Raw genomic sequence first — 24,688 nt, forward strand, 5'->3', positions numbered from 1 at the left:
ATGGGGAAAGGGAAAAACAGAGCGTGACAGAAGCAGAGATAAATAGGGAAAAAACAAAAACAAACGAGAAGGACTGCAAGCTGTCCAAATTCAAGAGAGAAGCAGGTGATTAGTAGTGATGTGATGACTTGAGGTATGTGTGTGTGCGCGCACGTGGCTGCTGATGAAGGGTAGCTATCTAGCAAGAAAGGGGGGAGAGGCAATGGGGAGAGAGAACGGATACCAGCCAAGTGGTCTAGTACCATCCAGGGAGAAACAGCATCTGTCTCAGCAAAATAGAGAGGAGCAATCAATAACTATACAGTTAATGTGTGTGCGCATGCTTGTGTGCGTGTGTATATGTGTTCCTGGTGCATTGGCCTTTGCAGTTTGCTTATACTGCATCTACAATGCTGTGTTGCGAATGATGCATGGGCATGGTTGTGTGTAATTTTTTTTACAGATATGTGTGTTATTTTGAAAATCAGATAATCATTTTTTTTGGATGGAACCCGTAGACTAAACAAAAAAACTTGTTTGACTAAGCTACGTGCTACATGGGACATTTTACAGTTGAAAAATTGTCACTGCTCTCTGGTGGACAAACTATGTAATGGTGACCAGTGTTGTGGGCAGTAACGCATTACTCATATTACTAATATTATTACTTTTTTAGGGAGTAATAAGTAAACCTATTGCAATTCCCGAGTAACTTGTCTTACACTGATGGTGACTAAATGGCATTTATGTACTGCAATTACTCGCAATTTATCGGTTAATAGTCTGGCAATAGACTGAAATATCTCAACAACAACTGGATGCCATGTGATTTTGTACAGACAATCGAGGTCCGCAGCAGATGAGTCCTATTGGTTTTAGGGATCCTCTGACAATTCATCGAGGGCCACCAGCAGGTCAAACTTTTCACTTATACTGTGAAATATCATGAACATTTGCCAGATGGATTGGCATGGTTCCAAAATGATGTATCCTAATGACTTTTGTAAATGCTCTGTATTTCTAGCCTTTTCAACCACTCTTACACTACATCCACACACATTCATTCAGCCTAAGTGCTTAAAGAGAAACTAACATTCACACACATTCATACACTGAGGTAGTCCTAGCCAGGGATAGAACCGCCGACCTTGTGATTAAAGGGCAACACGCTCCACCTCCTGAGCCACAGCCATCCCTTTTGTGCTCTTATCAACTACTGGATGCACTGTCATAAAATTTGGTATACATTCACGTTCCCTTCTGGATATATAACTTTGGTGAATGCTCAAGTTTTCGTTTGGCATCACCATCAGGTCAGTTTATCTATTTGCCCTTCAGTCCTTTAGTTTATAACCAAATATCTGCAAAACTATTGACGTCCCACTCATCCTCAGCTGTACTTTGTGTTTACGGCTAATTAGCAAATAATAGCATGTGGTGAAAATATGTTAGTATTGTCATTGTGAGCAGATTAGCATGCTAATGTTGACATTAGCTCAAAGCACCCCATGCCCGAGTAAAGCCTCAAAAAGCCTCTAGCATGTCTGTAGAATCTTAGTCTTGTGTGTACACAGGTAAATTAGGTGTAGCCTATTCTTTGAATATGTTGATTTGTAAGCACTTTTAACAGTTTCCTTCTCTACTGGGCTAAAAAGTAAAGCATGTGGCCATCGTGGTCTCTTTATCTCACATCTGACCTCTCCTTCCACAATATTACAGCCAGAAATACAGCCGAGAAAGGAGACTATAATCTCACTGAGCATCATAATATCAAAATCCATTTCTATTTGTTGCCCAATCCTAACTAGAAAGCTCCATTTAAGAGTGGCAAAATATGGCTGAGAAGACGCAATTCAAAGTGAAGCATGATCAGCTTTATGCAAATATCTGTTTCTGTGACCTGTGGAGAATGCAAAGTGCAATTCACATAATGGATTTTCAACCCTTACATGGGTTTACTGTGCAAAGCGTCAATGTCTTTTTTATCATAAAAAGTGGAGTTTCATTTCTCACTACCAGGAAAGTACGCACTCTACATCCAAATGGACACAGGCTCACACACACAAACACACAGATTTATGATGGATTAGCGTGCCCACAGCTATTAAAAAGATGAATACATATACTGTATATACACTGCAATTATTTCTGTATGTAACCTTTGAAGTCTAATAAAAATGGGGAAAAACTCTCTGATCTCCCAGAGAGAATAACCCTGTTGGTCATATTCGCTGCAATCAAAAGGGCTGTCTGTTTCTCAATGCGTGTCAGAGGGAATTAAGAGCCCTGAATGAGAAATCAAATCACACAGCATTTCCTTTCATCTTCTCTTGAATCGATAGCATGTCATAAAGTATGTTGGAGCGGACCTTGCAGCACTCTGGCATATATCCACCGACGAGGATGCCTGCATCTTCGCTCTTTCACGAAGGAGCTTCTTGCGACACCTTTGAGCTAACTCCCCAAAATGTCAGGTTTTATTGCAGTCACACTGACACGCTGCGATTAGGCCTTCATCAGAGTATTTGTCCTTACAATACAAACATTTCCGTCATCCAATTTAGTCAATTTAGGCTTTCCCCTGCCTGGGTGTTTGATGGATGTCCAGAGTAGTTGGCAGTGGAGTGGAGACTAAGCTTTGATGTTCAGGCCCAGACTGTTAGAGTATTCAGGTTGACTTTGATAAAGCCCATTAGAGTGTCGCTATCTCTCCCTCTCTCACCCTCACTCTCTTGCACACACTTAAAGGCTATGAGCCTCAGAGGAATGGGTGTGAGGGCAAAAATACAAGGTTGCTCCGACACTGCATAAATTCTGAGTAAGTGAGTTGAGAAGTGGATAACGGAGATATATAACCGGCATCCACTTACAGAAAGGCAATGCCAGTTGATTGAGACGACGAACAATTGGATAATGGCAAAGGGTTGCGTTACAAAAGATTTAGATATACAATTTCAGGCATTAGTCACCATAAAAGATTGAGAGATGTATATCACCACATCACTGGAGACACCTGCTTCTTTGAATATGCAGGCAGAGCTGCAGTAGGTGAACGATTGAAAGAATGAATGATTCTCCAGGAAGTCTGGCGGAGGTCGATACTCTACATGCACACCAGCGCAACACCCCATTCACCACTCGCCACTATCTAAATTGAAAAGAGTATTTATACCAACTTAGGGATCAGAAGTTAATGGAAGCAGTCATGCATCAATTGAGTTACATAAAAATGTCCGTTGGAAAAGGGTGAGATAACTACATTCTTTTAAAAGATTTTTAATTTTCTCAAATTGTTTTTTTGTGTCAGATAGAGTGTGTGTGTGTGTGTGTGTGTGTGTGTGTGTGAGAGGTGGGGGGCGGGGGTTGTAGGCACATTATTGTGAGAGTTTTAATCAGACATCAGAATGAGTATCAACGGGGAAATGTGCTAAAAGAGTAGGATGAAATAAAGATCTCAATCCGATGTAATGCAATGCTGCTCTTTGGTGTGCCGCCTAATCATGCTGGCCAAGTTGCAGCACAGCTTGCTCAATGCAAAAAAAAAAGGAAAAGGCACAATGACATAGGTGGGAAAGTGATTAAGATGCACTGGTAACTCGCTGTCCCTCTGTTATAAAACATGTAATAACATCTTTTGCACAAAAGGAGGACTCCCTCCCTGACGCTCTTGTCACTCGGTGTCTAATGCCTCTTATAAAATCCCAGGGAAATACTACTGCTATTTCTGTTGCTTTACACATCTGAACCCCAGGCAAACTGTTGGTTGCCTCTAGCTGATGAAATCCCCCTCACATTTAATGAAATGAAAAACCCAATCCCAATCAGGATTGCACTGAGAATACCCCAAAGACATTTTTAGGCGTGTTGACAAAACACAAGCTGTGCCAAACACACTCAACACTACACTCACTGATAAAAAGCAACGTCATTTTTGCAGGCTTGGACATGCGGAACTAACAGAGTTTTAAGACTGATATCTCAGTATTCACTTGTGTATCACTGAGTATGCAAAACCCCCAAAACTACACATTTATGATGGTTGGGCCACAAAGTCAATACTCTGCTAAGAAATGCTGAGGAATGTTCAAAACTGACCCTACACACAGACAGCAATGTATTTGTGGATTTAACTTACAAACAAAGCTTTTTAAAGGGTGCATGGAAGGCACAGGGTATGATTCTTGCCATCACCACAGAGCCCGTAAAATAGTGATGGGAATTACGGCTTTTTCAAGGGAGCCAGATCTTATGGCTACGTTCCCTTCCGAGTGCCGGCTCTTTTGGCTCCCAAATGGCTCTTCATTTAGAACCACTTCTGCTTAGATTAGAATCAACTTTATTGTCATTATACAGAGTACAGGTACAGAGCTAATGAAATGCGGTTAGCATCTAACCAGAAATGCAGAAATGTAGTGTTTTTTCAGATGAGTGCAGTTATGCTATATCTTACAATATGTACAGTGGAGGTACACAGATATTATATAGTACAGTTTAGGTGAATATATTATAAACTTATAGTAGAGAAGTGGACAGGGTTAGTGAATGGAGAGTGCAAATGTAAGGATGTATGTTTCAAGAATAATTTCCTTGCTGTATAACAACCTACTGTAAATAACACCCTGCTAATGAAAATTAAATAGTCTGGTTAATAAAAAAAATACACAAGTCTATACACACAGGCACTGTATATTTCAATGAGGAAACGTAATTAATTTAAGTGCAAGCTATTTTATTTTGGTGAAATGCTCTGACTGAGTTGATTTCCCTCTGTTAAGCACTTACCCAAGATGTGGGCTTTTATTGTTAAGGCTGGAAAGTAGAAAATTGGTTCCGGTAAAAACTAACATGAGGGAGAAGAAGAAAAATAAAGTTTCTTCAGACAATGGAGCCTCTGTGTTTTTATTTTATAACATGTATAAGCATAGGCGAAACTGATAAGCCTCGGTTACATAAGTGTAATTTGTTCATTGTCATGCTTTTGTATTGCGGCTCCCGTCGTTCATTTCATAGAGTCAAGTCCTTCACAACCAACACATCACTACCACAAAAGCAGCTCCTTGCAGGGGTATCTCAGGCTTGGCTGCGTATTTCAACAAATGCAACTAATTATGTTCACAGGATGGGAAGCCAGTGAGGGATTGTGTACTTGGCACTGCACTAGCTCCTACTGGTTAGTTGAGGTGCCTCCTTGGTGGCACGACAGGCTGCCATTCATTGCAAATGGAAACTCCAAATAAATAATCTCTCAGGAAACTGAAGCACAGCTGTTTTTTTTACTCCAACTCAACTCTAATAACAAAAGTGGAAAAAGCCAGTAGGTTGGGATTATCTGTCACAGCTTCAAGCGAGGATCAGGAAAACCAGTGATAGGACCCAAATGCAGACTTTGACTCAGAGGAGGTTCAGATTTAACAGTATTTATTAATAATGAAACCAAAGGGGTACGAGCTTATGGAAAGGTGAGGCAGGCAAAGGTCCAAACCAGAGAAAATCAAATCCAAACACGAACAGGCAAGAAACAAAATCAAAATAATACAAGAAGTAAAGAAGAAAAATCCTAAAAAGCACAGGAAAGTGCTGAAATGCTTGAAATGTTGACACATTTAGAAATAAAACAACAACTAATAAAGATGATGCAAGCATTTTTATTACAAATCCAAGGTTTTAGTCAAAAAGGCCTTCCACATTCTTAACAGGAAAACAACAAATGCTTTGCGACTCAACACTTAAATGCCAGTTTGTAAAAAAATAACCTTTGTTTCAGCCAGAAGGGCTGTCCCAGAGATGTGTGACAAGTAGTGTGTCAAGCGATCCACAGCTAGGAGCTAAAACCTCACTCCAACATAGTGCCACCAGCCAATGAATATTTAAGCCACACCAAAGCCCTCCTCTCCACACACTCAATTTGAGCATTTTCACTGAGTTTCCACAAAGCCTCGCCTCTTCACTGATTCAGACTTCCTTCCTGATCACAGTCAATCTCTCCTATAAGCTACAAACACAAATTGAGGGGGGTTTAAACCTAATTCCACCACTATCTCCTGCTTTTCTTTATTTCTCTGTCTGACGTATGACCCTGCGATTCTGTTTCAGGCCCTCTCAGCTTGCTTTGTGCTGTGGTGGCAGTGGAGATTGGTTTGCGGATGTGTGATTAACACAGTAGATTATGGTCTGCGTATGTGGTGGAAATTGCCTTTTGCATGTGTTTTTTGATGGGATTAATAGCACAGTATTTTGGTCTATGTCTAAGAGAGCAAGTCAAAGCACTTTTGCATGATAAGTGAAGTTCAAAGTTCAAAGACAAATAATTTTCCTCGGTTATGAATCACCAGTCCAGCCAGCACCCACACACGCATTTCCCCTTCCTATAACAAAGAGACAGAGCTTTAGAGAGAGACTGTGAAATATCAACTAAATCAGGAGGTAAAGTTGGAAGACTTTTGAAATAGTGGGAAATAAAGTGTTGCCCAGAGGGCGACAAAATTCTCAGCCGAGCCCCACATATTCAACCTAATCTTTTCTAATTTAAGAAAAAGAAAATTATGTCCTTGTGGCACACTGCTATCAAGGGAAGGGATGGTGATTTCAATCTCACTTGAATTCTACATCTTACCAGAAGAGCCCCAAAAGGATTATGCCTGAATATTTAAGATTGCTGTACATGGCGAGGGTGGTTAGAATAAGTGTTTTGAGGGAAATGGGCAAAATCTCTGCAATGCTGTACTGTATATATATTCCACATGAAGATAAATCTCACACTGTTCTACTCTTCACTATTCTCTCTTCCTTACAAACTTGCCCATTTTTACAGCCAGCATATAAACCAAGAACCAACATCACCTCTACAAAATGAAAAGGATTTTTTGATCTGATGGTTCAGATGTAGCTGCTCAGTAGAGGTCCAGTGTGTGTGTGTCTGTGTTTGGGGCACAGGGATTAGGAGAAGCATACAGATTTGAGTAGTTTCATCCAGCTTGGCTCAAGCCTTGGATGAGAAATGTCCTCTCTGTATATAAGGACACAAAAATCAGAGCAACCTCGTATTTTTTGCATGTGCGTGACACTGTGCATGTGCACAGTGAGCATGAATCAAAAAACACATTTTCCCACCAATTAGCTCAACTGTGTAGTTGTCTTGTTCACACAGACTCAGCAGGCAGTGATCATTGCAGGATGTAGTATCTGCAGTGTGCAGGCTCAATATTGTCAGCAAAGAATGCTTCTGTCCTGTGCGATATTACAATATATAAAAGTTTACATTTATTAATTTAGCTGACACTTTTATCCAAAGCCACTTACAATTGCTATATATGTCAGAGGTCGCATGCCTCTGGAGCAACTAGGGGTAAAATGTCTTGCTCAGGGACACATTAGTGTCTCACAGTGGATTCTATCCCTGGTTTCTCACACCAAAGGCATGTGTCTTATCCACTGTTCCATCACCACCCCAAAGGTTCCTTTACTGTAAAGCTCACTATAGAATAATCTACTTTTTGTACAAACTGAAGGACTTCCCAAAACAATTGTATTCCCCTGCAGCAGATCAGATATTCCATTATTCAGAATGAATAAACAGTCGTAGTGCATGCATGACAGAAGATAAAGTCAGCAAGTCTCAATTTCAGTCCTGGAGATATGAAGCCAAACAGCTGGCACAGAAAAAAATGTTATCTAGTAATGTTTTTCATGCACAGCAATTTAAACATACAGGGGAGCAAACTGTTTAAGCTGTTTCAAGGCTGTTTATAAGAAAGTGCAGAAATCACTCTGTGTGTCTGTGTGTCATGCAGAGTTGTTTATATGCATGTTAGGCACACAGGCTTATTAGAGGCCACAAGGTAAAAGCCAATTGGCATCCTTTTCTAGATGGTGGCGAGAAAAGCTGGTGTCAGCTCAATGAATATTCAGATGGAAGCAGAGCCTTGAGGGGACATGGAGCAGCCCCAATCTTTTATCTCTCTTCCTCACGGCGTGGCCATAACCTATTCACAGTAATCCAAATCTTTCTCTGTATCACCACATTCTTCTTTCCTTTCTTCTTTCTTTGTCTCTTTGTATCACTCATATACACAGTGTAAGCATTAGTATAGCTATGGCTTTCTTCTTCTCTGCCTCAGTTCCCCCCTAGCTGTACACTTTCTTGCATAGGGGAACAATGAGAGCCCGCAGCGGTGGGTGGCCACGTGTGTCGCATTGTATAGGAGTGCTGTGATTAATCGAGCTTGCCAAATAGAAAATGAAATGCCAGCAAGGCCACGCTGTTCAGCAGGCTGTTAGTGTTTGTTTGGGATGAAACAGAGATGAACACACGATCGACTCCATGACTTTTCCAGGTCCTTGCTTGTGGCAATCTGCCGAAAGACTGCAGTCGTCCAATGGAAGAAGATGGTCTTAATTGACTTGCTGGACTCCATTGGCATTGATGTACAGTCAGTGATTTAGGGAAGAAATAAAAATGTTCTCTAGCAACCCCCTGCACCTTAATAACCACAGACGAATGAGCAATTTGAGCGGTGACGAGAATGAAAGAGGACAAAATGTCTGACAGATCTTTCAGCTTTCAGGACTCAAGGTTTCAGAGCCAAACAAATGCTTGACACCTTCAGCAAAATGGCTGAAAGTGAAGTAAAACCGCCGCATAGAACATCAAGCAATCTGTTACACACCTACGGAAAACCAAATGCCACATGCACCTTTAGGACATCAAACAGTAAACATTCAAATTGAACCTGGTCTTTCCTATAGGAACTGTTTAGCAGCCTGCAAGCTCACATAATGGATCCTCTGGGTGCAATAGCAATCCTTCACACAGACAAGGGGAAACAGGGGGGGAGGCAGGAGAACCAAGCAGGTCTTTCTGTGGAAAATCTTGCCTTGACCTGCCTGGAAATTCTGCCATTATGGTTATGAATGAGCTACAAAAACATCTCTTCAACCACCTGTCCAAACCCAGATCAGATACAGAGCATTATAGGCTATTCTTTTCTGCTTTGTATACAAATTTTGTTCCATTATTACATTGGACATTTCTTCCTTGGTTGAACCCAGGGAACCCTAGAATATATAGAGAGAATATAGAATAATAAAATATGATAGAGTTAGAGGAACTAGAGAATTATAGTCAGTTGTAAACCATAAACCACTTGTCATGACTTTTCTATAAGCCCATAAATTGGTAATGATATTATTTAACCCTTCAACGCAGTCCCAGCAGTATAAAGAGCGGGACAGCCAATATGACCCAAGCTGCACTTTAATTTCATGAAATGTAGCATCAACTCATTTTATTGTAATTTCATATTGTTGTGGCAGTCCGCTTGAATACACAACTGTTATCATTCTGAAATGTTGTGAGGATTACTCAAACTCCACATTTCGTAATCCCATCATGGTCTTGCCCTCTTTCATTGTTGACATCATTCTCCTTGTGGCAAAACAAAAGCTTGCCATTACCTATTAGATTACCCAGATGCCAAATGTGATTTAGGTCCCTTTGGAATCAGACATTGCTCTTAGATGATAAGCTGGGAATGAGTCCAATACACTGCCAAAAAAGGATGCAAGAAAATGGGGGATGCTATGTGTAGAAAACAGAACATTTATCATTCATACGGCATTTGAGGCAGTTACTAGGCTTTTCATCCCTGTGTGTCAATACAGGAACTCCCTAAGGAAGTATCCCACTGATGGGATGATGAAAACAAAAGCAAAACCCATCAAGCATGGAGAGCAATCTGCTCTGTGATGTCCTTCGAAAATCAGAGGTACAAATCAGGGGGGATGCACAAACACTCACTCACCTTCCAAATATGAAAAGACCTTTTCAATCAACTCTTAAGGGAATAATTCTCCAAGACATTTTCAATGGCTTGAAGCATTAATGTGTGCAGAGATAAAACACACAGCTCAATCTCATTGCTGCCTAATACAGCATAATGAAGAGAGTCAGGCTCTCAGCATGACAGCCAAGGATCCACCACAGTGATAGGCTAATGAAACAAATAGCCCTAGGCGAGCTGTTATACCTACAGAGGAAGGGAGTAGGGAGAAAAAACACACACTTTCAATAACCCAGCTAATTTCCAATGCAGTTCTGGGAGCCAAGACCATATGCATTATGTGTACAATGTAGCTAACACTGCGTGAATACACAATAGGTCACTATTGTGGAAGTAGCAAAGGAAGGACATGGGGGTTTGAATAGGAAAGCAGCCCAGATTCTGTTACAGATTGGAAAGATGCATGGTGTAGACAAACACATACACACACACACAAATGCACATGTTCTAACATACTGTATGTACACATGGGTATTGATACATATGGTGTGTGTGTATGTGTATGTACAGTAGCAGATACACAAAACCCCTTCATTCCAATCCCCACAAATAAAACCCCCACACCCAGCCTGGTTTACATTACTGCAGACTTCCAGCTACAACAGAGCGGTGCCCTGACCCCCACAGCATCTGTAGCTGAACAGCAGGCCTGGATAACAAACTGCCACAGAGGATGGAAGAAGGAGGCAGGCTGAGCCACTGATTGATCTGCAGGGTAATTGGCTGGGAGCGGCTGAAACAGCCAAAGGACATAAATATCAGCCATCCTGTTGGATAGTGAGTTAAGTTTCACGGGGCGATAAACTCTGACTGGTTGTCCCCTGAGTGAAGGCTTCTTGTCTGATAAGCTGGTGAACATTTTGTGCCTGGACTTCTCTGCTGTGCAGGAAGGAGCACGGCGTCTGAGTGGAGATAGGAGGGAAGTGAAGTGGAGTAGAAGTGGAGCAGGAAGAGGAAGAGAATAAAGGTGCAGACACACCAAAATGTCACAGCAAAATTCATCTTCATCTTCATCTTCGGGAAGTGTGTTTTTAGAAACTTGGCAATATACTGACAGCTCGCAGGTCTACCTGGTGAACCACTGCAGCTGCCTAGCTAATTGCTAACAAGTGGGAACATGCTAGTGCTAGTCAATCAAAAAAGCTAGCTAGCTTTTTAAGTTATGCTGTCAATGAGCAAGCAGTTAGCTCGGTAGCTAAATACATTGACAGTTTCAAGAGATTTCGCTTCTTTGTACTACTGACTGTCTGTTTACAAACCAGCACATAAGCTACGGCAGCTTCCTCTGCTTTGGACACACAGACTCTTCGGCCGCTCAAATGTCATAATTATGATGATGGTTTGCTGTTGGTCAACAAAGCCACTTTGTGTGTCAGATTTGATCAAAGCAGATCCATTGAAATTAATTGATTTTGTGTTGACATTTTCCTGCTTTAAATGCTGCCATAACAGCTGGTTCGTGCTTAAAGGATAATTCCAGTTTCTTATAACTTTATTATTTAATATTTATGTTGGTTATGGGTACCATAATTAACCCAGTTATTGCTGAGATTTGGGGACATGGTGGCTGTCACTAGAACAAAGTCAGACAATGAAACGAAACATGAGTGTTCAGATGATTTGACAGGTGGAAGACAACATTTTCACCACATTACTGTATCTAAACCACTTTATTTAAGGGAAAAACTGGAAGTGAGCATGCCTGGAATGTGAGTAATCACTGCACAGGAATAGTGTCTGCACCTACAACTGCAGTTACGGTTTGCAAAAAATAAAGCAGGAAGTCGGTCTTTAAACTTGGTGATGGACCTGTGATGGAAGCTTGTAATCGAACACCTTTACTGGCTAGTGTTATATTTATATTGTTATACTGTGGAGAATGATGCAGTTGAATGACATCACTTCTGACAAACTGCTCCCCACTCTTCCTCAAACACCAGTCACGTTCTGAAATCTACAGCAGAACCAGTGGTGGAAAAAGTACAAAATTTTCCTACTCAAGTAAAAGTACAGATACCATTCAAGTAAAAGTAAAAGTCGTCCAGTAAAATACTACTCAAGTAAAAGTGAAAAAGTACCTGGTTTTAAAAGTACTTAAATATCAAAAGTAAAAAAGTAGTACACATTAACATCTATTGATCACCACAAATCCACACCCACGTTAACTTCAGCACCTCTGATGCAGCCCATGGTCAAACAGAGAAAGGTTGTGCCTCAGTTTTTAGATGCTTCTATTGCAAAACTCTACCAGCTACATTAACGCTCTCTCACAAAGTCACTGCGACTCACGGCGCAAGAGTTACTTGATCTCTATCGTTACTTTACACCTCTGATTATAACCTAATGTATTTTTCTATTTCATTCATTAATAAAAATTCCATCTAAAACAACACATTACTGGCTAAAATAACCATGTATACTAGATTGTACTCTGCATGGAATAATGGAATTATACATGACTTTTCTTTGTTTTGATATTGGCAGTATATATTCTCTCTAAATATCGGCATCGGCCACTGAGAAACCCATATCAGTCGACCACTAGCCAAAACCATGAAAAATAAGAACCTGATTGCGATACACTGGAATCATCCTTTAAGGTGGACAGTGGGAGTTACATAGATTAATTTCCTGGAGCACCACAGAAAGCATTAAAATCATGTGAGTGGGACATCTCCCTTTACGTGGCTCTGGTGCATAACATATAGCCAGTAATGTTGGGAGTGAGACAAGGACAGAAGAAAAGAGGTAGTGTTAGCTGAACTAAAGAGAGACAAAGAGATGAGTGAGGAGAGCGAGGGTGCGACCGACCTCTTGCACAGCTGCAAGAGGTGTGCCTGCAATGCTAACTCACTCCATCCACCTCGCTTTGCTAAAACAGAGGCAGTGCGGAGGGAAGGCTGTCTTCAGCTCACCGCATATGAGCACAAGAGATTCTCTTTTGAAATGAGATTGATGTGTGCAGCCAGAACTCTAAAACACGAAGCTATGTGAGCAACTCCAAGCCTGTTCTCCAAACACAGGTCTGTTTCTTTCTAGACCACTATCAGCCTTTTCACATTAAAATGAGTCATCTGAAAGGACAACAGTTATTTTCTCCTTTCCAAAGCAAAATTACATTACACATGACGAGCATACCTCTGCAGGGAATAATGTACACATACACATTTTCCCAGTAGAGAAACAGACAACAGGCCCATAACAATCAGAGAAACAGTAGGCAGCGCTGAAGAATCAGGAAAAGAGAATGTGACTTGCACTGGAGGGAGCACTAATGACAACAAGCATTAGAGCAAAACATTGGGAGGATGATCTTTTTTGTGGTGATTTATGAGGAGTGACTACATGCAAGCAGCTCATTCAGGCAAACACACTCTTTACAGAAATCTTGGGAGAACACCAGAAAATGCACCACAGGAGACTTCTCTCTCCATTTCTACTCATGAATTTCATCTACTTTTCCTCTGTTCCCCTTTGTGAATCTGAACCCCTACAAGTTTTGAGCCATGGAAAATGAAAATTTACTCCCAGTGCCCTAGGTGCTGTACCAGTGTGGGACAGAGTTTTCACAATGTTTTTAATAGATTTAGGTTGAGAGGTACCACAGTAGAAAAGCCAGACCACATCTCACAAGCTTGTTTTCCACTATGAGACATTACAGGTATGCTTCTGCAACTACATGGTCTGTGTCTCACCTAAACAAATAAAATTTTGGTAAGAGATTTAGGAGAAATTTGACATTTCCATATTTTTCCTTTTTAGGTTACCAGGACAGAACTGTCAGTCACCCGTCAGTTGTACATCCTGATTGATGTCTGTCTGAAGCAAATACCTGTGAAAAGCTTCCAAAGCCCAATTGTGACCGTATATTCAAAGCTACAGTGACCATTCTTTACCATCTGTATGTACCACTGTAAATGCAATGTAATAAAGTGAAATACAAAGAATTTCCCAAATACTTAAAAAGTCAAAATGTCAAACATTGCTAGCAAATATTAGTGTTTATTTATTCAACTGCTAATAAAACATCCGTGTCTTCAGAATAAGAGCCCCAGATCTCACACTCAACATCTCCATGGCTATTTACACACTGCACTGTCTTTGCTCTGGTCAAATTACCTAAACTACTACTACTACTACCTCTGACACCTCATATCTACTTAGGCTGGAGTTCAGTTCCGTCCTAAAATACAATATACGATGACCATCGTGAATTAACATGCATCGCCAACCTGGTGAATGTCAGTGTCTTTGGAAACTTCACTGAGAGCTCAGTGGATGTAACTGAACAAAAAGCGACTCACACAGTTAAATGCCGGGTGTTGCCACTGGCAAATGACTTTGGAGACAGATGTGAAACTGAAAATTCGCTGAACTTTCTGTCCAACCCCAGCAATGGTGCTTCCGAAGTCAGTTCCTTCCAAGAGCGAAGAGTCGATCTCCATGGTTCAATTTTCAATTTTCCAGTTTGAGCCCATCTAGGTTTAATCTCATGGCCCTGCCTCCTTTATGATAAGCCCATATATCCTATTCCAGCTATAATCTTAAATGCCATTTGACTCATTTAATTCCAGAAAGATACTCAGCCCTGTTAGAGCTTGGTCAGGCTATAAGGCACCTAGATCAATCAGTGTCATCTAGATTCATTAGTGGAAAACAGCCAGTAGCAGTGCTGCTGATGGTGCCACATGAGGCTGAATGGCATGCTGACCAGTTTCCATTTCACAAGAGAAAAAGAGGGATCTGTTTTCTTTTCACTATGGTGAATACTAGTTTGAGTTTGCATAAGTTTTGCATTTAAATTACAAGTTAGAGTAAAGACCAAAGGAATTTTATCAAGCATTTTCTACAGTTCATAAAATTAAATAAACAATACATATCCAATTCAGGATGTACATTTTCTTGAAGCAAAACAGAAAAGTCTTCATACGCTATTCCATCTGAAAATTTATTCACAGACCCACCTCACATCTAAGAAGCAGCTTAAAAACCTAATGGGCCACATGGGTATACTGTACAGTCCACACAATATGTTCAATAAAGGAACAGTTTATCACTAGTGCTTGGATCAAGGAAATGCACAAATACTGCCTGAGTCTCCATATAGAAGCATCTGCCTCACCACCAAGTCTTGGCTCTGCAAACAGCCAATGATCGGAGCACAGGGACCAAGAGGGGGAGAACTTGCAGCTTTTATTTGCTCTGGCTTTGGCTTAAGGTGCTGAAACACCACTTAATCTGCCAGTCCAGAGGTTTCTAAGGTCATGGCGCCCTAGAAAGACTTGAAAAGCAAAATGCTGCCCAAATCCCCCAACAGCCTTGCACACAAACATACACACAGAAATATACACACAATGGTTCCTCTACACTTCACTACTGCATCTTGGTATTTTTGAAGGTCTCACTAATGGTGTATCAATATGCCCCTACAGGAATAGTTTGACATCTTTGAAATATGCTTATTCATCTTTTTGCCAAGAGCTAGATGAGGAGACTGATATCACTCCCATGTCTGTAGTCTACGGTAAAAATTAAGTTACCGTCAACAGCCAGTTAGCTTAGCTTAGACGTCTGGCTCTGTCCAAGGGCCAGGTCACACCTTGTATTAACATGTGATCTGTAACTGGATACATTATCTGGATATTGACATCCAATCCACAGGCCTTTGCATTTACATCAAGCGTCAGGCGGGGCTTGTGGACTTGCTAGCTATCAGTACTGCTTGTAGCTTTTTTACCAGGTTTGCTCAAGCCAGCACGAAAAAGTGGACTTAGGTGACCTTTCAACTTGGCGGATGTATTGCTCAAGAATGTGGCCACACTGTATGGACTGAACTGATACCTGGCTGAGAGCTGATCACAATGTCAAGGTGTCTTCTGTCTGATTCAATCGTGTTCCGATCCCAAAGCGTGCACTTACACCGTGCATTAACATGCGTTTTTCCTTTTCTAGATACAAACTGCATGCCAACACAAAGCATAAATGGCATCCAAAGCTTGTGTTTTGTTTGTTTGATCTGTACAAAAACAGAAGTTTAAACATTTTTACGTTTTGAACAAATAAAGAAAGGAGATAAAACGTGTTAATTAGTGAGTTTTCGAGGTGCTAGTAGGATTTTGTTACCATTTGACCTGCCAGGTTTGCTGCCTCCACTCTTTCTGCTAAGCTAAGCTAATTAGCTGCTGGAGTTAGCTTTATATATACTGTACAGACATGAAGTGGTATTTCCCAAAATGTCGTACTGTTGTTTTAAGTATACCAGAGTGTACACTAGTGCGAGAATTAGGACAGATATTGTGAGATTCCATATATTTAATGGGCCGCTTATGACTATGATTCATCTGGGTGATAAAGAGATATTTCCTGACTAGCCTACAATGTACATTCATTCAGTCAGGTAACTCAAGTGAGTCACATATGTAGCCCGCCAGATAGACTCCACAGCCTGAAGTCCCTCCACAGGTGCCAGAAAGTCAATGAAAGTCTGTCTTTGTAGCTGGATGACTTTAGTAGGAAATAGTTGCATGATCTTATCGATATATTTAGTCCCCCCACAGCTTTCAAAGCCTTTTACAGCTGTGGGGAAAGCTGCAGTACATTGTATTTTGCAGAGGTAAAAAAGACAGCTGCAAAAGTTCTGTGATGCAAAACAAGACCATGAATGAGGCATCTGGGTGTAATTAGTTTGACAAATAAATTGTGCATCACATCACATGGGCAGCCAAGTTCATTTAGTCACTGGTCTGAGTCAGTCTCTAGTGTCTGTTACACCAACATCTCTTCCACTGATGCCACATATAAATTGAATACATAGCATCTGCAGACTGTGAAGTGCTTCACTGAAGTACCTCAACACATAAAATGACACCGGATATTGTGAGATTCCAGTCACTGCTCCTTCATTCACTGGCTGCTGTACTAACTGCATTAGTCATCGAGAGCACGAGGCTCTGAAAAGATACTGGAAGAACGTGAAGAAGATGAAGAGACATAAGAGTTTTTATCTCTCCACTCCTAAAAAGACTGAGGAAAGAGAGTAAGAGGTGGTGATTCATGTCACCTTTGTTGCCTCTTTTTTTCTCTCATATTCATCAGAGGAGGGCTGTGTGAATTAGCATGGTTAGCAGAGCAGCTGCAGATGTGAGACACTATTCACAATGCCAGATTGAGTATCAAGTCGAGTGAATTCAGTACTTTTATCTTCTTTAATTATGTAAATCATATGCCACAGATATTTCCTATCAAGTCGAGAGGCAGAGCTTTTTTTCTTTCCTCCCAGCAAATTGTCAATGAGACTCCCAAGAGAAGAAGGCAGAGGAAACAATACTCCAATTGCGCATTACAGAAAATGTGGTCCGGCTTCTATATCTCTGACTATCAGGGCGGGAAATGACAAATTATCCTTTCTGTGTAGCTTTATTTTTAAAAGCACTTTTTGGAAGTTTCAGTAGTGATGTTACTTTAATTTTTATTCACATCTTGAGACACATTTTGAGACTACATCAGGATACCTGGACATGCATGTTTGAAGTTTTAGAAAATATGCTTATTTGCTTTCTTGTCAAGAGCATGATGAAAAGATTAATACCACTCTTTGTACAGTGAATATGAAGCTATACCACCTGTAGCTGGTTAGCTTAGTCTGTTAGCTGCACGAAAACTGAAGTTCAGTTTATGTACTGACCAAACATGCTGTAATGTTAATTAGTGTGCTTTACGGTGTGTTCAAACATATCGTGAGGCGAATTTTAGAGGTGGCACATTTGCATACAAAGTTGATGAACTGACGTAATGGACACAATTAGTCCTGTGCGGTGGAAACTGACACAAAGACACTAGTTGGAAATGTTTCAGCTTGAGCGCTTTATGACTGTACTAAATAAACAAACAGAGAGAAAAGGACAAAGGAGATAAACTGGAAACAGAAGTAACTGGCTTTCTTGCTAACTATCTATACAGTTGGTAAATGGGCTCTTTGGGGGGAATCAAAAACAGTCAAAAGTTCCAATGGTCAAACGAATGACAAAAAATCAGTTTAGAGGTACTGATAGGCAGATTTTGTCACCATTTGTTAAGCCCGGCTAGCTGTTTTCTCCTGTTTCCATTCTTCTCTAGTAGAGTAACCCAGACCTTCTGGGATGCTTTCCAGTACTGGATCATTTACAATACACAAAACATATATCATAAATTTGGGCTTCAAATGCAGAACAGAAGAACTGAATTTGGAATGAATAATCTGTTTCCATTCCTTTTATTTCTTTGCTTGGTAAATTATCAATATTTTACTCCATGTTCAATTCATGTTGTATAATTGATTAAATATGAATGTAATGTGCTTTTTTGTATGTTTGATACAAAGTTTCATTAAAAAAGAAAAAACAACAACTCCTGTTTCCTCTTTGTACTATGCTAAGCTAACCAGCTGCTGTCTGTAGCTTCATTTTTACTGTACAGACATTAGAGTGTTATCAATCTTCTCATATAACTCTTGGCAAAATAGTGAATAACAGTATTTCCCAATATGTCAGACTCTGCACACTAATGACCTCTGTGGCCATATGTGTGTGTGTGTGTTTGTGTGTGTGGATGTGAGTTTGTTTATCCTATTTCTTATTATGTGCATATATTTTATTTCTTATTCTAATGCTGCAAATTGGATTGCTCCAACAGAGTTTTGCTGTATAAATACAAGCAATGACAATAAAGATCTATCTATCTATTTAAAATGAGCTAGAATGCCATCCATCCAATGATATTATTGCCTGGCAAATGTTTAGCTACTCAACTAGCCTTACTGCTACAGCGCACCAAGTAGCACCAAATGTAACGATTATTTTTCAAATCGATTAATATAACGATTATTTTTTCAATTAGTCGATTAATCTAACGAATCATTTTGTGTATTCTAAAGAAAAAAGTTGCCTATTCCTCGATAAGCATACCAATTTATCCAAAATAAATATCAAATACATATCTGATCAATAAATCAATATTTTATTCAATCATCCTCATTAAGCATATTAAAATAATGACAATAGTAGCAAATCTTAAAATGAATCCAATTTCCACTTTACTGATGTGTTGTGATAATAACAATAACAGACATTAATTAGGCTACTTTACTTAAAACTTCAAATGTTTCTGACATGGATTTATTTCAATATTGAGTAATATGCAGTATGATATTCAAATGTATTTCTGCATCAGTGTGGGGCAAAGAAAACAACTGAAACGATTCACAGACGGTGCAGACAGTCACAGATTGTCTGTAATGTTAGATCCAGCTGTTCCAGCAGTTCTTGCTCATACGTGGCCGTTAAACAGAAAATATGAAATGGCCGAATGTTAGATGACACGGTGTAACGTTACGTTACCATGACAGCAGCAGGGCAGAAATTACTTTTAACATGAACGCAATGAAGAAAAACTTAGAAAATACATTTTAACGGACTATGTGTCTTCGTGCTGATAACGTGCTATGCTTGTGTGGAGACAGGAAACAGGATTTGCGGTGCTGCCGTCAGTGCTCCGGGATACTTTCGCTTCACGTGTTCATGCTGCTTCACATATTCTTGGACAGCATTTGTGCTGCAGTGATGCTCACGGAGCGAGCACCATGTTGTTGAGTGTCTGTCTAAAACACTCCCAAACTGGAGCTTGTCCGAGGGAATCCCTGCTAACACCGGGGACAGCAACGCTTCGACGCACATAATGCGAGTCGACATATTTACGTAATCGATTACGTCGACTACGTTGGTGAACAGCCTCAGCCCTAACCAAGTTAACACATTTGCAATATCACAAGTGCATTTCTAAATAATAAAACTTAAAAATCAAAGTTGCTAGAACAAGTGATGTGTATAACACAGCAGCGGGATAAGAGACTCATGCTGCAGCAGACAGCAGTCTCTGTAAGCATATCCCCGACAGCATATCCCCGACCCCGCCTGACACTCTCTTGAAATTTGTGTGGATTCATGTTTTCTACTTTCTCTTACATGTTTTTTTTTCTCTCCAACTCCTTTCTGAATTGCTTGGAAAACATCATATCTGACAGCGTAACACTTTTACACATAATACATTGAGCTACAGCAGTTTTACCTTAGTGCAGTTTTAAATTAGTTATGTAACTGCTACTGACAAATCTCACAAAAGTAGCAGCACTTCTGCTTAACAACCCATGGTATGAAGCCCTTGACTTTATTCTTCCGTAGATTTCCTTGTTATACATTGCTCTTCTTCAACATAATTTCACCCACAAAATAAATGTAAAAATAAATGTATAGTCCCTCTTCACCTCGATAGGTTTCTTTTAAATAGCCTGTAGCTAGTAGCATGTTTTTCGAATGAAAGGTTGATGTACTGCATAAGTGTTCATCATTTGAACAATGACACACTCATATGTCAGATGGTAAAATGCCCCTGAAGGTGCAATGGATGTGGAGACAAATTGGCATACCGTTCATGTTTCCTGGCACTGTGCCTTTCAAGCCTCAAACACACTAAAAAAGTTGACAGTGTTATTAAACCTAGTCAAGTGTAGGTGAAGGAAGGAATATTAAATCATGGTAATATGATTCCTTGTCATCAATCCTCAAGCTGCTTCAGTAATAGGATCTCAACCAAAGATGAGGCAAATTAAGAAAGCCAAGGTTTAACACACAGACATAATTGCCACGATTGTGTTTGACAATGCCGAATAGTTAGTAGTTGATAATGCCTTAGTTTCCAGGCTTGTAAACTAAGGAGTGGTGCTGCTGAACTGGATTTGAATCTGACACTGCTCCGCATCACTCCAGATATAGAGAGAAAAGAAATAACTGCCTAGCCAGTCAAAAGAGTGTCCCAGCCAATGACAGAATATTGCCAATAGAAATAATGAGTGTGTGCAGACAGACAATCAATAAAGCAGCAAGAGGCTCCCACAAGGGCGAGTTCCCTGGATGATATTTGTTATTCATTTAGAGCCTTGATGTTAGAACGATAAAGCATGGACATGCTTACAAAGAAAGAAATGAATTGACAAGAGCAAAACAGCTACAAAAAAATGTACCTGCAGTGAAGTTGTAACTTGCTGAAAATCCCACCGCTTCCAGTTCACCATCTGTAACAAATTTTATCCACAGATATCGGCCGCTACTCCTGATATCAGACGGGCTATGCTGACCGCAGTACCGTCCGAGAATTGGGGAGAAGCCAAAGGGTCCATCCCGAACCTCGATGTTGTCAAATTTACATTCCCAAGAGGACTCGATTGAATAATTCTCGTCAAAGTGTAGATCAATACACTGCCTTGGGGGAGCTGGAAGACACAGTAAAAATAATGACCACCGAGCACAGAGCAGGGAGTAAAATATTAGCCATGCTTTCATTGATGAACATTCAACTGGTTTCATTATCAGCACACCCACACACATCTCCACTCCTGGCTTTTAGGGCTTTAGCTTCTACATTCACTTTGGTGATTTTATAATCACCAAAGGAACACCCCCCGCAGGATAACCCCAGCTTTAGCTTTAGAGAATAGCCCAAACACGGTGCTCTCTCACTGCTGCTGTGCTTAAAAAGAAGATTTACCTTCAAGGATATAAACACACTCTGTGTCTGGGGGGTATTTGTTTGGGTAATTGGGAGACGTGAACAGCCCTCCTTCTGATTCTTTCACCCACGTTCCACATTGACCTGCAGGCTTCACTCCAGAATTGTTTTTCACTAAAAACATACAAAGCAAAAAGAAGAAAGAAGGGAAGTGAGAGATTAAGGCTTTGAAAATAGGACGCTTAGGGAGAAAAGGCGTGCGGTTGTGGCAATGGAGATTACCTGCAGTATCCTTCCTTGTTGCCCCAGACAACCCAAGTAGGAGAAGACTTGCAACAACTGTAAGAACAGAAAGACAAATAAATTTTTGATGGTAGACTGTGGCATGCCCATATTGTTTTTCTCTTTTTTTCTCAGTTTTGTTAGCAGCGTGATTTCAGCTGAGGGAGGGTTGAGTCAGCAAGGAACACATCTTAGGTTTTGGATTTCATGCACTGTACACCAGCTTTATGCTAATGCTAAGCCCTTGCTGACTGCAACCTTCCCCAAACAGCACACAATACCTAAAATAATCATTATAACATCAATTACAATGATTTATTTAATCAGAAAGGTAAAAAACAAACAGCCTTTATAATTCTAATAGGCTCCAAGTAGCTCAGAAACATAGCCTCTAAGCCTGTACTGTAACTTTGTGCAAACACATGAATGATTCTTATTTGCAGCCTTGGTCAGCCATGCACTAACCAAACTCTGTAAAAAAGAGTTACTGTAAAATGACCATAAAATGAGACATGATATAAATGAACAACCAAAACATCTTTATCATAAGTTGTCACAAGATGTGTATTCCAAAGAGTCAATTATTTCAAAAACCAAAAAGAAAAACACCTACAACTTACAGTGTGACCTTCAACAGTGAGTTTCTGTTGTAAAATGCAGTATGTACCTCATGGTATTTGTTTCATCCTGAGAAAAACACAATTCTGTTTCTATTTGTAGTTTTTATCTGTTGCTCAGATATTTTGCAAGCTCCTAAAACTGATTAGAGGATTACTACACTTCTTTTTCTTTGGGGTTTAAGAAATTTAAGAGGTTTGAGCAAGTGGGCTCCAGCTAATGAATATACAGGATATCTTACCGTGATGGAAGCTGTGTCCATGTACCATGTCTGTTCCTTTCACAAACGGCTTCAGACTCAACTAATTCCATTTAGATCTAGGAATACTTTAAGAGGAAAAAAAGATTGAGATCAGAGTTTTCACACCGGGAAACCGCTCATATCATACAACCTTTCAGTGGGAGGGGGAAAAAGGCAAATTTGCTCCTCAATATAATCTTAAGTGACAAAAAATCCTTGCAAGACGTGTCAAAACAACTAATCACCAGTTTCATATAAAACCAAAAACAGTTCCAAACACTCGCCCGATTTCCATCCAGTCGTTTCTAATACCCGTTGGTGCTTTTGATGCACTGAAGGGATTAATAGTCCCGTCATCAGCCCTTCTCTAATCGCTCCACCTTTGCAATCTTCTTTTGGAAAATATCATGGGCAGCCTTGTTTTGTCCTCTTTGGTCCCTTTATCAGGAGAGGGGATCCTTCAGGAGCATGTACAACCACGCAGCGCTCATATCTGCAGCGTTTTCTTCACTCTTTTGCGGTGCGTAAAATCCCCTGGAAGGCACTGGATAGCCAGAAAATTAAGTGGATTTTCGTTTGGGTTTCATTTGTCGCTTCCGTGCTTCTTCAAAAAGCTGTCAGTGTTGTTCTGAGCGCATCCCTCTGTCTTGGCATCTATCAACTGGAAGTGTCCCCCCCCCCCTCACCCGCATCCAGCAGGAGTTAATGTATGATCTCCCTCCTGCTTCCGTTCATTCAACACTACAGCCGTCCAATGCGCCACAATCCTCACGTAGGCTACTTTCACGCACGCATTAAAAACTTCTCCAGGATACGACTTCATCTACACACACGCAAACACACACAACGCACGCACGCACACACAAACACGCACCAGAAAAAAGTAGAGAAGCAAGCGGTAGTGCGCGTCCGCGCGAGTGTGTATGTGTGTTTGGACAATAAGCACGCGCCGCGGAATTCATTTCAGCTCGCGGATCTGCCGCGCAACGGAAATAGAAAGGTAAGCAGAAAAAAGGCAATGAGATAGGAAATTGAATAAACAAGCAGGGACCCGTCGCTATCAAATAGTGAGTTCTATCAGCGTGATCAAACATGGAAAACCTGCAGAGTGAAATAGACTGGAGAAATACAGCATTGTTTGCTATAAACAACTGGGAGCATTGTGTCTTCCATAATGCTTTTGCTCATCCACAGTCATAGCTCTGTTGTTGGTTAAAACCATCTAAAACTGTTCCTTTTACCTTCATTAATCGTCTTTGTTGTATTTGAAATGTAGCCTACCCTAAAATGCAGCAAACGCTGTACACCGCACTGTGTAGGGCTGCAACACACTTCAAGGTTAACAGGGGTGACATCTTAAGATCTTCTCCTAACTTCTGCATGTTTCCAATTGAGAAATGGGAGAGGTACCCTGAGGTCTGCAGATAAGCTGCAATTGTTTTCTTTTCTTTTCTTGTCTTTCTTAGACCCTTTATCTTTGCACCTATATTTTATGGTATTGTATTTTGGAGCCACCTTGCAACTTTTAGTGTATTATTACGTTCCTGAGGAGTGAGTGCAAGGATGTATGCAGTGTGTAGGCACTCTTTCACACCTGATGACAAAGCTAATCAGAAGGTGCCCGGGGACGATTCAGGGTCTTGGGCTCCCAAAATAATCTTGGCACCCAGCAGACAATATCCATCTTCAGATACTCCTGCTGCAGAGACGATCTTGGACTCAGTCCCTGTGTGTTAATGTTACTGGTTTGCATTTCCTGGACAATTTGGATCAGCTTGAAATGTACTGTTAATGAACCACCCTGGTAGTGGATGCTTGTGTAAACTCCATTGAAGTGCTGTTATGCCAATGACAGACAATACAATGACTTTGCCTGCTCTCTTTTTTTCTCTCTCCTCCCCTCTGTGTTTTTCTTGCAGTGCATAAACCCTCTTGAGATTTCCAAGATAAAGACTTACTATTGTCCCTAACGCCCTCCTCTTAATTACATCCTGTCCCAGAGACAGTCTTGTTTTAAAAGTCTTTGGTTTTAAAGTGGGTAATGCAGACTTTGCAGGTGGTACGCCGTCTTCGAGAATACGTGTGGGAGTGGGAAATCTCAGAACTCTTTTCAACTAATAGGCTCCTGCTAATCTGTTATACAGAGCTATTTAATGGACATGGGATTTAGACACCCCCCATCACAATAACT

General features: G+C 40.6%; 1 protein-coding gene across 2 annotated transcripts in view; it reads right to left on the reverse strand.

Moving 5' to 3' along the window:
- Positions 1–23,161, reverse strand: part of neto1l (neuropilin (NRP) and tolloid (TLL)-like 1, like) — a 74,673-nt gene extending 51,512 nt beyond the window's left edge. For both annotated transcript variants that reach the window (XM_038727056.1, XM_038727047.1), the window contains exons 1-4: positions 22,498–23,161; positions 21,639–21,695; positions 21,396–21,530; positions 20,872–21,120 (exon numbers count right to left, since the gene is read on the reverse strand). In XM_038727056.1, the coding sequence (XP_038582984.1) occupies positions 20,872–21,120; positions 21,396–21,530; positions 21,639–21,695; positions 22,498–22,525 (469 nt within the window). In that variant the 5' untranslated portion in view covers positions 22,526–23,161. The remainder of the gene's footprint in view (positions 1–20,871; positions 21,121–21,395; positions 21,531–21,638; positions 21,696–22,497) is intronic.
- Positions 23,162–24,688: the final 1,527 nt, after the last annotated feature.

Source organism: Micropterus salmoides, unplaced genomic scaffold (genome assembly GCF_014851395.1).
Source record: "Micropterus salmoides isolate LMB-PRFRI ecotype aquatic unplaced genomic scaffold, ASM1485139v1 Ms_hic_scaffold_1, whole genome shotgun sequence".
Classification (NCBI taxonomy): domain Eukaryota; kingdom Metazoa; phylum Chordata; class Actinopteri; order Centrarchiformes; family Centrarchidae; genus Micropterus; species Micropterus salmoides.